Source organism: Petaurus breviceps, unplaced genomic scaffold (assembly GCF_028583685.1).
Source record: "Petaurus breviceps papuanus isolate PSGF00001 unplaced genomic scaffold, PetGlider_PUasm1.0 90925, whole genome shotgun sequence".
In the NCBI taxonomy this organism is placed as follows: Eukaryota; Metazoa; Chordata; class Mammalia; order Diprotodontia; family Petauridae; genus Petaurus; species Petaurus breviceps.
The window spans coordinates 32,677,868-32,699,562 of NW_027187380.1; the positions used below are offsets into that span (position 1 = coordinate 32,677,868).

The 21,695-nt window shown below is 40.3% G+C and overlaps 1 protein-coding gene across 5 annotated transcripts in view; it reads right to left on the minus strand.

The window, feature by feature from the left end:
- SEPTIN9 (septin 9) overlaps positions 1 to 21,695 on the minus strand; it is a 363,859-nt gene that overhangs the window by 208,118 nt on the left and 134,046 nt on the right. Inside the window, exon 1 of one of the 5 annotated variants that reach the window (XM_069076744.1) lies at positions 7,091 to 7,364. The exons of the other annotated variants lie outside the window; for them this stretch is intronic. Coding sequence (XP_068932845.1) covers positions 7,091 to 7,145 — 55 coding nt within the window. The 5' untranslated portion in view covers positions 7,146 to 7,364. Of the gene's footprint in view, positions 1 to 7,090; positions 7,365 to 21,695 lie in introns of those variants that run through there. 5 annotated transcript variants of the gene reach the window in all.

Genomic DNA, 21,695 nt, shown 5'->3' on the forward strand with positions numbered 1-21,695 from the left:
TTTTTTTTTTAAGCAATCAGGGTTAAGTAACTTGCTCAAGGTTACACGGCCAGTTATTTCTGGGTGTGGTGCTGAGTGTCTGAGCCCGGGATTCGATCTCCAGGTCATCCCAACACTGGAGCCGGTGCTCTTACTCACTGAGCCACATGGCCGCCCCTTGAGATCTTTTTCAGAAGGTGATCGGTGGATTCTTTCAACCTCATTTTGCCCTCTGGTTCTAAAACATCAGGGCAGTTTTCCTTGAGAATTTCTTGGAGGATGATTTCTAGGTTCTTTCTTTGATCATGGCTTTCAGGTAGTCCAGTAATTTTTAAATTATCTCTCCTGGATCTATTTTCCAGGTCAGTGGTTTTTCCCATGAGATATTTCACATTGCCTTCTATTCTTTCATTTGTTTGGATCTGTTTAACAGCATCTTGATTTCACATAAAGTCATCGGTTTCCATTTGCTCCAATCTAATTCTCAAGGAATGATTCTCTTCAGTGAGCTTTTGAGATTCTTTTTCCATTTGGCAAATTTGGTTTTTTAAGGCATTCTTCTCCTCATTGCCTTTTTGAGCCTCTTTTGCCATTTGAGTTAGTCTATTTTTTAAGGTATGATTTTCCTCAGTCAGGCTGTTGACTCTCATTTCATAATTTTCTTGCATTGTTCTCATTTCTCTTCCCAATTTTTCCTCCACTTCTCTTATCTGCTTCTTAAGGTCCTCTATGGCCTGTATCCAGCTTGTATTTTCCTTTGAAGCTTTTGGTGCAGGAGTTCTGACTTCACTGCCTTCCTCCTGTTCCATGCTTTGCTCCTTTTTTGTCCCCAAAATAGGAGTCTAATTTTGTAATCTTTTGTCTGCTTTGTTTCCTTTGCCTGGTCATGTTGCCCCTCAGTCACTTGACCCCTGGGCTTTTTGCCACAGTAGGACTCTGCCACCAGACAGGGGAGCTTTCGTCCCAAACGCTGGGGTTTTCTCAGCTGCAAGAGGTATTAGTTGGGTGCCCTCTCTGAAGCTTCCACATGCTCTGGCAAGCTGGTCACACATCCCAGAACCTCCACCCTAGACTGAAATCCAGATCCAAGCAGGTTAAAGTAAGAGCGATTACCCCTCAGACTGGTCGCTTGGTCCCCCTACACTCTGCAGGCCAGGAGCTGAAGCTGCCACATGGCTGTGGCTGTGCAGCAGCCTTCAGCGGCTTCTTGCCCTGGGGGCAAAAGGCCAACACACTCCCAACTACTGGGTCCCCAAGTCCAGACTGCACTGACCTCTCACTTTGTCCTTAGCATCTATGTGTTGATAATTCTGGACTGCCACAGTTGCTGGTGATCTGGAGTCCCTCCAGCCGGTGGTTGGTCAGGCCCACCCTGGGCCTAAAACCTTGGGACCTGGGCTCAGCTCCCAGAGCACTGCATTGGCCGATTCCTGCTGGCCTGCTGGGCTGTCCTCAGCAGGAGGTTAGCTTCTCTGTGTCATTTTGTGGGTTCTGTAGCTCCAAAGTTTGTTCAGAGTCCCCTTTTACATGGATTGGAGGTGGTGAGAGCCAGAGCCGCATGGAGGTCCTGTTTCTACTCCCAAGAGTTCCACTTCTTGAATAGAAGATTTGATTTTTAAGAGGTCACTTAAGAATGATTTCCTCCTCTGAATCAATAACAACAATTAATAAGAGTTGGCATTTACATAGTGCTTTGAGGTCTGCCAAATATCTTTATATGCATTATTTCTTTTGATCCTAGGGACAACCTTATATGGTAGGTTTTGCAATTATTCCCATTTTATAGATGAGGAAACTGAAGCCCAAAGAAATTAAGGGACTCTCCCATAGTCACCCATCTAGGAAATGTCTGAGGAAAGATCTGAATCTGATCATCCTTACTTCAGGTCTAGCACTAAACCATGCTATCTTTGAAGAAACAAAACATTTAAGAGCTCCATAGCTAACAATAAAATAAACAGAGGCAGTTTTCTCCTCTTTGGCTCAAAAATCCAGTCAAGAGACTCAAATTCTGCTTACAGTTCTGTCACTTACTAGCTATGTGACTTGAACAAGTCTCTTCTTATCTCTATGCCCTAGTTTCCTCATCTGTGGAATAATAATAATTAATGTTATCAATATTTATAATATTATTAATAGCATGTATATAGCACCTTAAAGTTTGCAAAGTTTTCCATGTTATATTGTTTGATCTTCATAACAACCCTGTGAGATAGGTGCCATTATGATTCCATTTTGCAGATAAGAAAAGTGACTTGGCCAGAGTCACTCACCTATTAAGTATCTGTTCAAATTCAAATCTTTCTGACTCCAAGTCCATCATTATATCAGCTGTTCCTCCTAGAATGAGGGAATTGGACTAGATCAGGGTGAGGAACCTGCAGCCTTGAGGCCATGTGTGGCCCTCTAGGTCCTCAAGTGTAGCCCTTTGATAGACCCCTTAACTGTTCTGGATTTGTTCTATAAGACTTGGACTCAGTCACAAGGCCATTCCCAAGTACCTAGAAGGCCACATGTGGCCTTGAGGCTGCAGGTTCCTTACCCCTGGACTAGATGGTCTCTAAATCCTATGGTTGTCAGATTCTGCTGTCTTCTCCTTTGATCCACCTTTTAGAAAACAAGGTAAATAGTATCACAGAATAGGACAGTCTAGCCTTTCCTCTTCCTCCATTCCATGATCCCTTCCCCAGCTCACTATAATCCAATCTGCCCTATATAATACCACCAGATTGGGGGGTGGGGGGCTGGGGGGGAGAAGAGAAGGGAAGGAATGGGTCGAGCATTCAAGGCTATGATTTTTTCCATGTGAAAAACTCCTATAGAGGCAGTTTGGTGGTACAGTGGGTAGAGCACTGGCCCAGGAGTCAGGAGGACCTGAGATCATATTTGACCTCACTAGCTGTGTGACCCTGGGCAAGTCAATTAGCCCCTATTGCCTCTAAAAAGAAAAAGAAAAAAGAAAAGCTCCTAGTATGGAAACTTCTTCCACAGATGCAGACCTGTAAATCATCAATCAATCTACCTGGGGTGCTGAGAACTTGAGGTACCAGGAGGTTGAGGCATTTGCTCATGGTCACATAGCTAGCATATATCAAGAGATAAGATTTGAATCACAAGTCTTTTAGACTCTTAATCTACTACTCCAAATTGTCTTTATTGCCCAGAATAATCTTCCTCAAATACCACTTTCACCCTTGTCATTCCCTGATTAAGAATTTCCATTCTTTATCTATGTCCTACTACATCAATTTCAATCTCCTTCTTAGCCAAACATTTAAGATCTTCCATAATCTGGCCTCACTCTACCTAGACAACCCTTTTCTCAGTGTCCTTCATTCTAGTTAGAATTATCTCACATACTGTCTCCCAAACATAATGTGCTAATTCCCATTTCCATGTGTTTTCCTCTGCTTGGAATGCCTTCAGCAATTCATCCCACACTATCTACTTCAATGACCACCTGCTCCATGAAGTATTTCATGGAAGTTGAATGACTTGAATTCTAATCTCACTTCTACTAGCTAGTTAAGTGAGCCCAAGAAAGTCACTGATCTTTTCTGGACCTCAATTTCATCATCTGTAAAATGGGATTGTACCAGGTGATCTCAAAGGTCCCTTCCAGCTCTGAGTACTGTTTCTATGATTCTGTGAAGCCTTCTCCTTCTACAGCCCTTAAGAGTTGTCTCATCACATTCAGACCGTGCACGCTATCTACTAATCTGTTTGATTATCTCTTGAAGACAGAACTGTTTCATTTGGTCCTTGTATTTTGCTCCTAGCACAATGCTTGTTGAGTGGAACTGGATTGCATAGTATATGTAATTATTTGTCCTTCAGTCATTACAAATATTTTTTCCTTGCTCTTTCAATATATAGACTGCTCTATTTCTTCAGAAAAGGCATCACAAAGTGGTGAGTGCTAAACCTGTAGTGTAAGGATCTGGGTTCAAATCCTGACTCTCTGACTTACTATGTGTATCACCTAAAGTAAATTACTCCATCTCTGTGGGTCTCACTTTCCTAATCTGTAAAATGAGAGAGTTGGAAGAAATTACCTCAAAAGTTCCTTCCAGCTCTAAATCTATGATCCTATCCTTCCCCAGTATCAAGAATAATGCTGAATAGAGGGCGGTACTTTATTTCCCCTCCTCTTTACTGTTCTTTTTGTTTAGTCATGTACAACTCTTTGCCACCCCACTTAGGGTTTTCTTGGCAAAAAACACTGGAGTGGTTTGCCATTTCCTTTTCCAGCTTGTTTTACAGATGAGGAAACTGAGGCAAAATTTACTTGCCCGGGGTCACACAGCTCATAAGTGTCTGAGAGCATATCTGAGAGCAGATATGAACTCAGGTCTTCCTGACTCCAGGCCCAGAAATCTATCCACTGTGCCATCTAGCTGCCCAGGGTTAAAGGTACTGGCTTCAAATTCTGTCTCTGCTACTACTCATACAACCTTGAGCAAGTCACTTAATCTCTGTGAGCTTGTTTCCTTATGTATAAAATGAGAGGGTTTAACTAGCTGATCTCAAAGGTCCCCTCTACCTCCAAATCCTAACATCACATGAAAAGAGTTCCCCAACTGAGTCACAAAAGCTATCTCCTTAAGAGGTTACATCCTCTGGGTAGCTAGGCAGCACAGTGAATAGAGCACTGGCCCTGGAGTCAGAAGGACCTGAGTTCAAATCGGGCCTCAGATACTTAACACTTACTAGCAGTGTGACCTTGGGCAAGTCACTTAACCCTAATTACCCTGCCTCCCCCCCTTCCAAAAAAAAAAGCAAAAAAAAAAGAGGTTACATCCTTGGACTGTGAAGCTGGGGAAGATCTCCTAGGAGGCATCAAAAGATACCTGGCAACTTTCTCCAGAGAGGGTTACAGATTAGAGTTTAAGGGGCAAACAAGCTGGGAGAGGGCTTTGCCCTTCTAGAGGTATCCATTCATCTCTAGACAGTGTTAATCCTAATCACAGGCCAAAGAGGAAGTCAGTCACCTACGACAGGATGTGGCAAAGCCACTCCTACCCCAAATCACTCCCCCACTAGCCTCCTATATAGTACCACCTTTCCTTCCTATTTGGCCTGGAATTCCCAGAGCTTAGACAATAAAAGCAGGCAGTTAGTTAGTACAGGGAAGAAAGAGAAAGAGTGGTCTTTTCAACCAGCCTGTTCCAATCAGCACAGATTAGTAAAACTCAGTCAGTTAGAGAAGGAAAGTACCATAAAGATCAGCAAGTCCCCGCCCTCCGCCCTCCCCCCTAGGTTTACAAATAATGAAAAAGAAACAAGTCAATTTGTCCAAGGTCACAGAAATAATTAGTGGTAGATTCAGGTCTAGAACCTAGATCTCTGGGTATCCATTTCATTGTTCCCTCGACTGAACCACTAACGCAAATAAGTTTCAATAAGTGGAAAGTGGTAATAAGTTTTGCACAGGCTGGGAGGCAGAATGAGGCAGTTAGTAATAAGGTACCCAACCAAGACTGACTGCCACAGTAAAGGAGGAACTGAAGACCAGCTTTCCCTATTTTGCAATTTTGTCTGGAGATCCGAAAATTCCCCCGAATTTTTGCTGATGAGTAGTGGTGTAATCTCTCGGAAAAAGTACCCACTTCACTGATTCAAAATAATACAGTTAATTTTCTTGATTTACATAGTAAGCCCCCACTTTTCCTTTATTACCACTACACCACAATTTCTCCCAAATCCCTGCAGTTTCTTCCTTCCCATTTCCTATTCAGTCTCCACCAGGCACTTCCTAACCTAGAAAACTACTGATGAAATTCTGCTTGACTGACCTCAGTATTGACTTTGTCACAAGGCAATGGCCAGGAGGCACCTAAATCAGATGGATTATAGTTTATGGGATTTAAAGCCTAAAAGAGACCTTAGATGATTCTAGTCTAAACTCTGTATTTTATAGGTAAGGAAGCAGAGTCAATGACTTGCCTAAGTTCACATAAGTAGTAATGCAGTAGATTTGGGATGGGTATCAGATCTTTTGATTCTAAATAGAATGTTCTTTCCACTATACCATGTTACCTCCAGGCATAATCCCAGAAATGATTTATTAAAAGGTAGAGTAGGCAAAAAGGAGAAAGGATCCATCATCATAGCACCTCAGCAAGACTCTTGCAAAGCAGTGGGCCTTCACCCTTGGAAACTAGCACACACGGATACAATAGAAAACTGTGGGATGCTCCCTACTTAGAAAATTTCTCTTCAAGGATTTGCAACTTCCCTGCGAGAAAACAGATAAAGTGACAAGAATACATATCCGTACAAGGACTGGGTCATACACAAATGGCTAAACACAGTCGCACACTTATAGGTATTGAAAAACTTGGAAACTGGTATTTTCAGACCGACATACACTATCCCTCCCGCCTTAGACCCCTACAGAAGGGATGGGTCGGCCTCCAAATCCCAACTTCCAACCAGAACCTTGGGGCGTCTGCGCAGTGTGCTAGCCCAGAATGAGAAATCCTCCAGCTAAGTCCCTGCCCCAGCCCAGAGAATATACATCCCCAATCCCCAAAATGCACAGGAACAATTCTGAGTCCAGCAGCATTCCCCCAGGGCTCGAACTACAGCCCCCTTAGCTCCCAATCTCAGCAGCAGCTGAGTCCCGGAGCAGAGTGGAGGAGGGGAAGAAGGGGGAAAGGGAAAGGAAAGGGGGAGGGGGAGACAGAAGGTCCTGAACCCATGCAGATTACTCCTCTAGATGCCAGCTAAAAGAGTAGAGGGATGGAAAGCAGAAACGTAGAAGGGATAAGTCTCCTAGTAAGAGTCTTGGTGCTGCACACCGCTGAATCCAGTAAACACACAAAACCCAGCAATAAAATAGGGGAAAAGAAACTGGACAGTTTGTAGAGGGTGGAGAACAAACATATGGGCTAAGTGTGCCAAGTGTGTGCCTATCTCCATAAGGATCTAAGTGCCTCCTTCAAGTCCTCTGCCTCTCCACTCATTCCCGAAGCCTGGGCACAAGAAGATCGGGTCAGGCTCTTCTTTGCTCACTCCCCCATTGGAGGGGCTGCGGGGCCTGGGTTTGAGCTGGAGGGGGGGCGGGGACGGCGGGGAACTATACGGAGTTGAGAGGCCGGTCACCCACCTTCGAAGTCCGAGATGATCCCGTCCAGCTGTGCATTGACCGTGGGGTCCGACATGTTGGCTCTTGAAAGATGTCTAGAGGCTGGTTTAGAAGAAGCCCTCACCCTCACCCCCGGCCGAGCCTAGAGCGCTGGCCCGGGGGCTGGCTGCCCAAGATCCTTGCAGTGCGGAGCTCGCTCGAATTCGCTTGCTCTCTCCCGCTCGCTCTCTGGAGCGCCCCTCAGCCCTCCGGATCCGGGTGAATGATTGCTGGAGGAAAGCGGTCGCCGCCCCGCCTCTCCCCCCTCTCTCTCTCCTCCCTCCCCTCCCCTCCCCACTCGACAGCCCAGCCTCCTCGCCAGTCTTGCCGTTGGGATCAGGTTCCCGAACCAACAGCCCAGCCCCCTCTCCTCCACCACTGGCTGCTCCGCCTGCCCGTCAAAGCCGCCCCGGACCCAGGGGCCAAGAGCTGGAAGCTGATCCGCGCCAGAGCCCACCAAGTCGCCGGCTGAAGGAGGCGATCTGCTAGGAACTCTGCGGATGAGCGCGGGCTCTTCTCTTGGGGCACATCCCACCCCACCCTTTCCCGTGCTAGGCCAGGCTGGGGTCCTGGACGTGGAAATGGGGAGGCAGTGACCCAGAGCTCGGACCCCACTCCCCTTTCCCCCTGCCCATAAGCCTGAGCGCCGCCTGCCACCCCGCTGGGGCCAGATGTGGGCGGATGTGGAAGAGCAGGCCCCAGACCAGGCGAGGGACTTTGGGGCCGGAGGGAGTGTGGGGAAAGGAAGAGGAGGACAGGGGAATCTCTTTAACCTGGACTTGCCCCTCCAAACGTAGTCTTGGCGATGGGGATTTTTTTCTTGAAAATCTTCAAAGTTAGGAACCAATCTTCTCCCTCATGCTAAAAAGTCTTTAAAAGGGTAATTATGCTGAAGGATATAAATTCCTATCTGCCTAATCCTTGTCCATGAGGGAGGGGGGAAAACTTTTCCTGTGAGAGAAAGCTCGAGAGACCAGTTTGATATAAGCCTACAAAGCAGGCAATTCCCTGTAATAAAGTACAGGACACAGTAGGCAGTACATTAGTCTGTCCCATAGAGCTGAATATCCCTGAAACCTAGCAATGCCAAGGCTGTCTGCAAGGGCCTTAGGTATGGGCTGCCCCACTGCTAGAGAAATACTGAGAGGAGAGATGCTTCATCTAAGGCACCTTGAAGTTTATATTGAAATCTGCCAGCTGTTAGTGTCATCACTCTCAAATTACCAGAAGTTTACTTATCTGTAAACAAGGTAACCCACCAGGGAGAAATACAAATTCCTTATTGAGCAGGAACTGGGCTCTCTTCCCTTCTCTTGCTGGCTCGGTCTTCCTCCTCCTCCTCTACCCCTCCATTTATTTTTTTTCCCCCAGAAGCTTAATGCCCTGCATACTGTAAGGGTTTTATTCGTGTTTGTTGAATCTAATGGGAAGCTTCTTAGATAGCACACTCTTTCTCTTCCAGCTGCTTCTCCTTGCCTCCTAGAAGGAATAGGGTATGCAAATTTGTTAACCTTTCAGGTCATAACACTAATGGAGATGTAATAAGAGGTGCTTTTATAAATACATAAATTCCTGACGCAAGGAAATTTTACTCTCTATGGCACGTAAGTATTTTTGTGATAAATCTTAAGGCTTAGAACCCCTGATGGACAATAAGGTGGTAGGGATCCTCTCCAAACTTTCAGAATCCACCCAAGGCACACAAATCCCTTATTCCATTTAAATATATTTATTATTTAATATGGCATTTCTAGATATAGAAAGGCCCCCAGGCTATCATTAGCCAACACAAAATCAACACAAATACATAGGCACACAAACACATTGTTGCACATAGGAAAGGATTTCCCAGGCAATCTACAAATGAGGAACTTTTTCTCTCCACAATTACCATTCCTGAACCCACATACGAGGGGCACTCTGCCCACCAGCATCATCCCTTGTATATACACCCTCTCTCAGCTCTCAGGAAGAAAGCCCCTATAACAGAGAATGGTGAACCAGGGAAGTCACTCCACCAAACTGCCTGTTGAACAGATCCATGTACTGTGAAAAAGCCTGAATTAGGTATCAGAAAGCCTACTAATCTCAGCATTTCCAATGACAACAGTGTGACCATGGGCAAATCACTTTAATGTCTGTAAACCTCAATTTCCTAACCTGTAAAATAAAGAGGGATTGGATTTGATCCAAGTATAAGAAATACACTTATTTGTCCAGAAAGACTTGGACTTTTCATTTTTGATGCAATCTTGATTGTCAATCACCTTCATTTCCCAAAATATCTTACTTCCTCCCCCTCTCAAGAGAGCTCTACCTTATAACAAAGAATAAAAAAAAAATATTTCAGCAAAACTAACCAATGCATCAACTAAGGGAGACATTATACCCAGTGTTCCACTACCATAATACCCCAACCCTCTGCAAAGAAGAGAGAGGGGTGCATTGTCATAACTTTTCCTCGGGGCCAAGTTTAATTAAAATTCTACAACATTCTGTTTCCATTGTTTTGTTGTCCATCTTTCCATATACATTATTTTAATCATTGTGGATGTTATTTACCTGGTTCTGCTTACTTTAATTTGTATTCATTCATTAAGTCAGAAGATAGGGAAATATATTTGTCTGTATTCTTTATGTTCATCCTATCTTACAAGTACAATCTGAGCATCTACTTTGCTTACAATTTTTGCTACTACAAAAAATGCTGCTATAAATTTTTTTGGTGTATATACAGCCTTTCATTTTATCTTTGACCTCCTTGGGAATATATGACTAGGTGTGTGATCCTATCAGTCAAAGGGTATGAACACTTTAGTTACTTTCTTAGCATAATCCAAAATTACTTTCCATAATGGTTGAACCAATTCACAGCTCCACTAAAAGTCACTATTCTCATCTTTGCCAATTTTCAGGTTCAAGGTAAAACCTTAATATTGTCTTGATTTACATAGTTCTCTTTTTATTACTAACTTGGAGTAGTATTTCATATAATTGTAAACATCGAGGTTTGTGATTCTTCTTTTGAAGAGACTTGAAATACTTTGTTGGAATCTATATTTGCTGATCTTGGAAGTTTAGAGAACAGATTTGGAATAGCCTGGGGATAAAAGTGAGGAAACAGACATTCTAGAGAAAAACAAAATTAAGCCTCTATCCATAATAAAATAAATTACCATTGATCCTAGAATGTTAGAGCTGGAAGGAACATTAGAGATCATTTAATCCAACTCTTTCATTATTCAGATGGGAAACAGAGGCCTAGAGGTTTATGGATCTGCCCAAGATCACCAGGCAGTCGATCATTCAGTCAATAAATATTTACTAAGCCCTTATTATGTACAAAGAACTATTTAGCCCTAGAGGTGCAAAGATAATCAAATACACAGTCCCTGGCCTCAAGGAACTTATGTTATAAAGAGGAGACAACATACAACCAATATACATACAAGTTACATATAGTGGGAATAGAAAATAAACTCAGAAGAAAGGAGGGGAGGGAATGCATAAAGGCCTCCCTGCAAAGGTGTGATTTGAAGCCTGGGAAGCCTTGGAGGCAGAAGTAAGAAGTGAGAGCATTCTAGGGATGAGGAACAGTCAGTAAAAAGGCAGTTGGGAGATGAAACTTTGCAAAGAATAGCAAAAAGATGCCACTGTATCAAAGAGTACAAGAGGATTAATATTCAAAAAGACTAGAAAGATAGGTATCAGGTTATGAAGAACTTTAAATGAAAGCAGAATTTATACTTGATCCTAAAAGTAACAGATAGCCATTAAGAGTTCACTGAGTAATGGTGAGATATGGTCAGACCTGGGCTTCAGGAAGATTAATTTGACAATTGAGTGAAGGAGGGGACTGAAGAGAGGAGAGTTTTGAGGCAAGGGACTAGACAGAAGGCTCTTGCATTAGTCCAGGTAATAAGAGCCTGCAGAAGGGAAGGGGCAGTGACAAAAAAGACAGATGTTGTGAGAGTAGAATCAACAGGACTTGGCAACAGATTGGATGTAGGGAATCAATAATGACCCAAAGGCTGGAAGTTTGTATGAGAGGATGGTAGTACCCCTCCTCCAGGGAAGAGTAAACAATTACACAAAGGTTGGGAGCTTGGATGACTTGGATGAAGGCGATATCCATGACACTAATAGAGAAGTTCAAGAGAAAGGTTTTGGAGGGTGGGGAGAGGGAAGATAATGAGTTCTGTTTTGGAAATGCTGAATTTGAGATGTCTATAGGATATCCAGGTCAAAATGTCCAAAAGGTAGTTAGTGATAGGAGACAATCTCAGAAGAAAACAGGGCTAATTCCCAATTGATAAATCAAAGGATATGAACAAGCAATATTCAGAGGAAGAGATTAGATATCTATAATCATAAGAAAAAATGCTCTAAATCACTATTGATTAGAGAAATGCAAATCAAAACAACTCTTAGGTACCATATATCCCCTGTCAGATTGGCTATCATGACAAAACAAGAAAATTATAAATGCTGGAGAAACTGTGGAGAAATTGGAACACTAATGCATTGTTGGTGGAGTTGTGAACTGATCCAACCATTCTGGAGAGCAATTTGCTCTTCTATGCCCAAAGGACTATAAAAATGTGCATAGCCTTTGACCAAGCAATACCACTTCTAGGGCTATATCCCAAAGAGATCATGCAAATGGGGAAAAGACCCATATGTACAAAAATATTTATAGCAGCTATTTCTGTGGTGGCAAAGAATTAGAAATCAAGGGGATGCCCATTACTTGGGGAATGGCTAAATAAGTTGTGGCATATTAATGTAATGGAATACTATTGTGCTATAAGAAATAAGGAGCAGATAGACTTCATAATAACCTGGAAAGACTTATATAAACTGATGCTGAGTGAGAGGAGGAGAACCAGAACAACATTGTACACAATTATAGACAGACACATTATATCTGTGATGACTAACTTTGATAGATTTGGCTCTTCTTAGTAAGACAATTCCAAATGACCCATGATAGAAAAGGCTGTCCACATCCAGAGAAAGAGTTACGGAGTCTGAATGCAGATTGAAGCAAACTACTTGCTCTCTCTCTTTTTCGTTTTGTTTTGTTTCTTCTTCCTCATTGTTCATTCCATTGGTTATAATTCTTCTTTACAACGTGACTAATGTTTAATTTTGAAGGTATATATAGAACTTATATTGGATTACATGCTGTCTTGGGGGGGAGGGGAAGGAGGAAATTTGAGACTCAAAAACTTGTGGAACTGAATGTCGTAAACTAAAAATAAATAACTTTAAAAGATTTGGGAATCAGCTGCATAGAGATGATCATCGAACCAGTGGGAGCTGATAAGATCACCAAGCCAACTAATATGTAAGGAGAAGAAAATAAGGCTTAGGACAGAAGATCCAGGAAAGGAAACTGAGAATGGAGAACCAAAAACCACACAAAAAACCTAGACAAGAGGCTACAGAAAGGTCAAGAAGGATGAAGATTGGGTAAAAGACTTTAGATTTGATAATTAAAAAAACTAGTCGAAATAATTTAAAACTTTAGCAAAAGTTGCAGGATATTAAACAAATCCACATAAATCATTAGCATTTCTATACATCACTAACAAAACTCAGCAGGAAAACATAGAAAGAGAAATTTCATTTAAAATAACTGCAAACATTTTGAAATGCTCGGGAGTCTACCTGCCAAAACAAAACCAGAGATGATATGAACACAATTGCAAAATAGTTTTTACATAAAGCTATATCTTAAAAAATGGAGAAATATTAATTAATTTCTCATGAGAATGCCAAGCCAATACAATAAAAATAACAGTTCTTCCTAAATCAATTTACTTATTCAGGATCATGCCAATCAAACTACTAAAACATTATTTTATAAAGTTAGAAAAAAATAATAACAAAAATTCATCTGGAAAAACAAAATGTCAAGAATATCAAGGGAATCAATGAAAAAAAAATGTAAAGAAAGGCAGCTTAGCCAATACCAGATTTCAAACTATATTACAAAGCAGTAATCATCAAAACAATTTGGTATTGGCTAAGAAATAGAGTGGTGGATCAGTGGATTAGATTAGGTACACAATACACAGTAGTAACTGACCATAGTGCTCTAGTATTTGATAAACCCAAAGATCCAAGTTTTGGGGGCAAGAATTCACCATTTCTGGGGGAAAAAATGGAAAGCAGTTTGGCAGAAACTAGGTATAGACAACTATCTCATACCATATATGAAAATAAAGTCAAAATGGATAAAAATTATTTAGACATAAAGAATGATATCATAAATAAATTAGGGGGGCATAGAAAATTTTACCTGTCAGATATGTGGATTAGGGAAATTTTTATGGCCAAACAAGAGATAGAGTAAAATGGTTAATTTTTAATTACATGAAATTAAAAAGATTTTGCACAAACAAAACCAATGCAGCCAAAACTAGAAGGAAAGCCAGAAATTGGGGAAGATTTTTTTGCAGCAAGTTTCTCTGGTAAAGGCCTTATTTCTCAAATATAAAGGGAACTAAACCAAAATTTATTTTAAAAAAATAAAAGCCATTTCCTAACTGATAAATAATCAAAGAATATGAACAGGCAGTTTTCAGAAAAAGAAATCAAGGCTACTAATAGACACAGGAAAAAGTGCTCTGAATGAAAAATGTGAATTAAAACAACTCTCATGCACTCTCATACCTATCAGATTGGCTAACATGACAGAAAAGAAAAATGATAAATGCTGTGGAGGATGTGGGGAAATAGGTACACTCATGCACTGCTGGTACAGGTGTGAACTGGTCCAAGCATTTTGAAGAACAATTTGGAACTATACCCAAAGGACTATAAAACTGTACATATCCTTTGAGGCAATTATAAAAGATAAAATATAATTTTAATTATATGAAATTGAAAAGCTTTTGTATACACAAAACTAATATATTTAGGATAAAAAAAGAAGTAGCTGACTTGGGAAAAATCATCTGTTTATCAAATTTTTCAGCTAAGGGTTTGGTATCCAAGATAGACAGCTAAAAGAAACATTTAAGACCAAAGTCATCCCAGAAGTCAAAGGATATAAACAAACAATTCTCAAAAGAAAAATTGCAAACTATTAACAACCATACAAAAGAATGTTTCAGATCACTAATACGAGAAATGCAAAGTGAAGAAAACCAAGAGAATGTGATGACCACTGTTAAAATAAAGGAAAATAATATTGCAGACTTTAGAACTCTCATCGGGGCAGAAACCAGTATTGACTTGGGAAGACTGACAGTGATACATACCTTCTGCCTCTTAACATAGAAGATATGGAGATATATGGAATAAGTAATAAATTTTCAGGCATGATCAATATGCTGATTTGCTTTGCTTGACTGTACCAATTTGTTATTTGGGAGGGTTCAAGTAGAATATAAGTAAATGGCAAGTGCAATAATGGAAACAATAGACATTTTGTTCATTTAAAAAAAATGTGTTGCATTTGAAATCAGAGGATCTGGGTTCAAATTTTGTCTCTGCTACTTACTTTGGCCAAATTATTTAACCCCTTTTGGACTTTAGTTTCCTCATCTGTAAAATGGAGGGCTGGATTTGATCTCTAGTCCCTTCTGGCCTTTCTAGTTCTAAATATCATAATCCTGTGACTTCCATAAAGTAGGAAAGGCTATTCCCCAGGATCCCAAGCCACAAGGCAAAGTTTTTAATCTTTCCTTTTTAATCCTTTAGAAGTCCAGAAAGCACAGCACACCCTACAGATGTCCAACTCCCTGCTGGTTGAATCTAACTGGAATCCTAGTCAGTTAGCTCTCTCCCATATAACCAGATTCCCCTAATTCCTCACATGCTCATCACCTGTCCCTCCAAATGGGTAAATGTTGGAAATATATGACATTTTCTCTTACATACCATTACAGGACTCAGAATTTTAACCCTGGATGGGACTTTGAATCATCTCTTCCAATCCCTTCAATTTACAGAAAAGACAGCTGAAAGTGAGAGAAGCCAAATGGGCTAGAGTTTAATTAAAGAAAATATGGCCAGTTGTGTTGGGGGAGGGGGACATTCCCCGAAGGAGGGAGGAAGTGGGGGATTTCTTTTTTTTTTTTTTAAGCAAATGAAAATTTGGTCCCCTCCAGTAAGAAAAATAGTTGCTCCCTTCCCTCATGATTTGAATTTTTGCAGCTATTTTCAGCCAAGTTGAGTTTGTGGATTTGGGAGCTGCAAAACCACAGACATTTCAGATACACACTCACGCCCTTGTCTGCCTAGAGTACTAGGTTTCCAGAACGTAACTGTCACTTCCATTAATAACATATTGACTGTTTCCATACAGGCCCAGCCTACTCTCTCTCAGTATGGAGGGTAAATGGACCTAAAGGACCAGTGAAACCCTGTCTACATCATCTATGATCCCTTTATTTCATTTATTTATTTTGCTAGGCAGTCAGGCTTACGTGACTTGCCCAGGGTCATACAACTAATAAATGCCAAGTGTCTGAGGTTAGATTTGAACTCAGGTCCTCCTGACTCCAGGGCCAGTGCTCTATCCACTGTGCTACCTAGCTGCCCCCATTACTTAATTTCTTTAGTATTTGAAATACAGGTATGAAATATTGCTCCTAAAAACTCTGCCTAATAACATGACATCAATTATAACAGATCTCATTTATTCAGATCATCCAATGTTGAATGCAACATTATTCTTCTGTGCTTTTATAAATCCACCTTTTCTGTGCCAGGTCTAATTTAGTCCAGTCCAGTAATTCAGATCTGGGATTAGCATATAATGAAATCCTAATGGATTACAAAATGGAATAAAAACAATTTACTGATTATAAGACTAAAAACAATACAATTCTTGGTTAGATTAAAATAAAACCTTGAGCAGTGGACAGTGACCCTGTAGGGCAATGGGAATTCGCCAAAGCCTTCATATAGGTTAGGCTAGCCCTACAGATAAAATTTACAGATTAACCAAGTTCCAAAGATGACTTCCTTACTTCCTTAAAGGGAAACTTAACCGAGCCTATATAAAATAAATGTTATTCCTACCACACCATTCTTGTCAACACAGAAATACATATACTACTTTTGAGTAGAGAAACCTGGTGCATATTTTTTCCAGCTGAATTTAAAATGTCTATTGTACACTATCAAATAATAATTGCTTATTTTCATGATAAGCTAGAGACCTTTATAAACCTAATAAGGTTTATAATGATTTTTTATGGATACCATCCAAAAAAAAAGGCAAAAATGACCTGCCTTCCCAGAACTGCCAGTCTGAATTCCAAAGTCCATCTACTCCTCTTTTGCATGCAGTCCAAGTCAGATCAACTTTAGCCATCTTATATAGATCCAATCAACCTTAGAAATCTTAAAAAAAAATAGTTATAACCCAGTTTCTCTCAGGAAACTACCCAAAGAGTTAAGCCTTAAAACTTTCAGGAAGTTCTTCCTTATATTTAAAATGCTGCCCATTGTTTATCTCATTCTTTCTTTTTTCTCTCCTCAATGGAAATAGCTGAGCATCATCTTTATCTAATAAAATTATCTTCTGAATGCTTTAGGTGCTATTAACTTTCCTACTCTAGGACGCACTTTAACTTTGTAATCATGGAATCACAGGATTTTAGAGTTGAAAGAAACCTCAGCTTCAGTCAGCCCAACTTGGACCTGAACAGGAATGTCTTCTACAATGTATTCAACAAATCCAGTCTTTGCCTGAAGGGTTCCAAAGTGAGGGAATCCAACAGCTCCTGAAGCAGCCAAATTAGATATGCTTAGTGATTTAGTGTTTACTAGTGTTTGAACTCTCTTCACTCTGCCCTGGTCCCTATTTAGGTCTCAGAAATCCTTTTACACAACCGAGTACAATTTGGGACTTTACAGGTAAGAATCATATTAATTTTACATAGGCTGGGATGTTGTTGTTGTTCAGTCATGTCTGACTCTTCATGACCCCATTTGGGGTTGTCTTGGCAAAGATACTAGAGTGGTCTGCCATTGCCTTTTTCAGCCCATTTTACACATGAGGAAACTGAGGCAAACCAGGTTAAGTAATTTGTCCCAGGTCACATAGCTCATAAGTGTCTGAGGCCAGATTCGAATTCAGGAAGATGAGTCTACTTGACTCCAGGTACAACACTCTATCCACCTACTTACCCCCTAGGCTGGGATTAGTTTTTCTTTAAAGAAGCAAAAAGGCCATCTTCAGAGTTTTATTGATCTAAGGCCTAGTCTAAACTATTTGGAATCAGGACTTGAGGCTTTAATGGAATTCTGAAGCCCCACCTACGTAACTCTAAACTTAGGATCTTACCCAATGAACTCAAAGATTTGAATAGTAAATTCACCTCAGCTCATGGCTATACATTGATGAGTTCAGGGGCTGTGCCCTATGGAAGGAGAATTCATAGAAACACAGAATTTGAGACTTGGGAGGAAGCCCAGCAGCCATCTAATCCCACCTGTATAGGAAAGGAATCTCCACTATAAAATACTCTATATGTAGACAAATGCCAGCACTATGTAATTTCAGAGGTAACACAAAGCTTTTAGCCTGAATGTCCCCAACAGTAAGAATAAGGTTCCCCAATAGATGAATGGCAGTCTATTTTAACCATTCAATTAAGTTAGAGAATTATCTATGAATGCCCCTATTAAACCCAAATACTTTATGGGAGATGGTAAAATATTAACCCATTATCACATAGCAGACAGAAGAGCCTTCAGGTGCCAGTGGATAGAATGGTGGGTCCGAAGTCAGGAAGACCTGAGTTTAAATCTAGCCTCAGACACTATCTCTGTGTTCCTGGGCAAATCACTTAACCCTGTTTGCCTCAGTTTCCTCATCTGTCAAATAGGCTGGAGAAGGAAATGGCAAACCATTCTAGTATCTTTGCCAAGAAAACCCTAAATGGGGCCATGAAGAGTCAAACATGTCTGAAACAACTGAATAACAATAAATCAGACTAAGAATAAATTTTAGTCCTAGCTCTGCTACCAACTCCCTGTTACCTTAGGCAAGTCATTTCTTATCCCTAGGCCTCAGTATTTTCATCCATCTAATGAGCAAACTAGACTACATTATTATCTCTATGGTCTCTGACAATTACCAATGATTCTGTAAGTGTAGGGTTGAAGCCTCCCCATTTGGCTTGGTTCTTTGACTGGATAAGAATACTTTTTAATTGAATTAAACCATATGAATTGGACCAGTACATCTACTTGAAATCAATCAAAGCCATTGTGTAAGAGATTTGCTTATGCTGTCTTTAATCTATATAAAAGAGGGAGGCTATTTCAGAACCAAGAGAAAGATATTTGAGCATCTGGATTTGTGAAGTTGGAGTAGTAAGCATGACATTTCTCACACATCTTTGAGAAATAAAGTTGTCTGAGCTATAAAAGAGAAGGGAAATAGTGAGGATAGTTATTAGTTCTATAGAAACCTTAGAAAGGAAGACCCAGGGTAAAATGTCAATTCTTTCCCCAATTCTTTCAATGCCTGTCTATCCACAGACATACTAATATAATCTACTGTTTCATTCCTCAAATGTTTCCAGTAAGTTGAATTTATTCCAAACACAAAAGAGGTCAGAGACTAACTGAAAATAAATATAAAACTTAAGGTTAGTCAAAGAGTTCAACTCTGGCTAGGTATTTGGGAATTTTCTTAACTGGGGGCTCAGATTGGTTGTAATTGAGCTGAAAACTTTTCATCTAAAATAAACTTTTGAGAACAAAGAGAGAATGAAGTGGATCTTGAGGGCCATTATATTGCCTCATAATCGTAAAATGAGCTAATTAAGTTAATAACTTATTATAGACCAGATGCTATAGTTCTGTGATTTATCATTCTATAAATGTGACACAGTAGAGTGGAGGGAACATTGATTTAAAGTCAGAGACATGGGCATGAATCCTAATTCTGCTGTTTGCTACCTATATGAATTTAGACAAGTTACAGCCTCTTTGAACTTCAGTTTCCTTCTTTTTAAAATATGGAAGTTGGAGTTGATGACCTCTAAGTTCCCTCCAGCTTGAAAACTATGGTGGAAAGGACCAAGCAAAGAACAGTGGGCAAGCCAATAGGGCTGGGTAGGGCACCCAATAGAGGCAGACTGACAAAAGTAGAAGGGAGAAGTACCCAAAACTAACTTATAGTTTGTTCTAGGTCAAACTATGGTAGGATAGGAACTTTCAAAATGTGGAAAAGAGGGAGAAAGAGGAAACAAATCTAAGGAAACATTGGACTAGCACAAAGTCCAGCATTCATGATCTTATACTAATCCCAGTTTCAGCATTTAATGGGTAAACACAAGCTACTAAACTGGGGAAGTCCACATTTAATAGGACTTGAGTGGGAGAGAACTAAAGAATATACCTACTGGTCTCAGAAAGGGAACATTATTTTCTCTTCATCCTTCCAATACTTTGCTTCTATTAGGAGTCTCTGTTCCAGGGATACAGAATGCCAGGGCACAGGCAACTGAAGCTATCTCAGAGTTACTAGGACATGGAACCTACAGAGACTAAATTTTCAGCCAAAACAAACTCCTTCAGGATTTTAACCAGCCCCCTTTGCCCTAGCTAAGCCTCTGTCACCCAAACTGGTTGAACACATTCTGTATTTATTTTTCTGCATACATTTTTTCTTTAGCACCTTGAGTGCAAGGGACCATTTTTGTCTCTGTGTCCCTAGCACCTAGCACAGTAACTAGAAGACAGTAGGCATTTAGTAAATGTTTATTTTTTGATTTATTTATTTGATTTGATTTTTATTGATTGATGATACATATCAACAAGGAATCACTTTAATAGAAAACAGTAACTTGTACCTTTTCCAGCCTTGAGATCATAATCTTTCTTTGTAGCACTTTCATGATATGAGGGAACATTCTACAATTTCCCAAACCTTTTCACAGGTTGCTAGATTTTTTCACTCTCTGAAAAACCATTCCTTGGTTATCTATGACATTTAACTAGTGTGTAGGCTCACTACCTTTCCAAGCACCATCACACCATCTGCCTCACTCATAAAAGGTTTCATTTCAGAGAAAAATTACATTTTCCTCACACATGATTAATCCTTTCTCCTAAATTTCCTAGTTATCATTCTCAGTTTCCTTTGGTTCAAAGAGTTTCAACATCCATTAACATGTGAATAAGTCCTTGTGGCAGGACCACATTGTATATACAATCAAATATTATGCTTTATCTTTCTTATCCAAGGAAAGAACTATGTATGATCTCCAACTCCCCCGAAATTTCCTAGTGTAAAGGGGGAGGAGAGAGCTAAATACACACACACACACACATAAAGTTGATGTCATAAGATACCATAAATGATATGTTAATAAAATGTTAATACCCTTTTTAAGCATGAACATCTCCCTCTCTCTCTGATTGAATCAGAAGAGAGCAAGTCATTGGATGGTGGAAAATTGTTTCCACTCTGCAAGGACTTTAAGGTGCTAAGCTCAGGTAGTTCTAGCTGTCAGTCAGGGAAGAACCTAGTTCTTCACTTTTTTTAGGTGAGGGAGGTCTCCACCCTCATCCATTGACCACGGCATCCAGGAGTGAAGCTACTCACCCATAGGGAAACACTCCATGAGGCAGGTAAAATCAGTTAAATTGAGCTTGAGCTATTGATGAAGGAGCAGAGACATACACTCCAGATAGACACAAATAGAGAGAGATAGGCACTTAAGGCTTCAGGAAGTATGACCCTGGAAGCAAATAAGAGAATGGATACAAAAGAGGGCTGGCCTTGGTAATTGAGAATTGAGCTGTAAAGAAAGTGCTATCAAGAGGGTAGGGACTTTGAGGACAATGAACAGAAGAAGGCCATTTTGTCTGGTCAACAGTGTAGGTGGGAAGGGGGAAGGGAAGAATAATGTGCAATAAAGTTGAACATATAGGTCGGGGCCAAGTTGTGAAGGTTTTAAAATGCTAAATAGAAGAATTTCTATATGAAATCCTGAAGGTAATAGGGAGCTACTGGAGTTTATAGACTAGATTAGATTTGTGCTTTAGGAAAATCAGTTCACTAAGTATGTAGAAGATGGTTTGAAGTGGGGATTGGAGACAGAGAGAGTAAATAGAAGGATTTTGCAATTCCCTAAGTAAGATATGATAAAGGACTGAACCATTGTGGGGGCTGAATGAGTGAAAAGAAATGTAGAAGTAGAAATGACAAGATTGGGTAAATGAGTTGAAATATGTGGTGAGTAGAAATGAGGAGCTCAAGATGACAAAATTTGCAAATGTAAGTGAACAGATAGTGATGGCCCTAAAAGAAATAGGAAAGTTTGGAAGAGAGAAAGAATAAGTTCACTTTAGGACATATTGAGTTTGAGATATGTCTAGGATATACAGTTCAAAATACCCAATAGTTAATTGGTCATGTGAGACTGAAACCCAAGAGAGAAAACATAGAGCTGGGAGTCATCAGCATAGAGAGGATAATTAAACCCAGATGAGAAGATGAGGTCACTAAGAGAGTTGTATAGAAAGAGAAAAGAGGCCAGAACAGAGCCTTGGAGTATATACACAATTAGGGGGCATGTTTTAGATGGTGATTCAGTAATGAAGA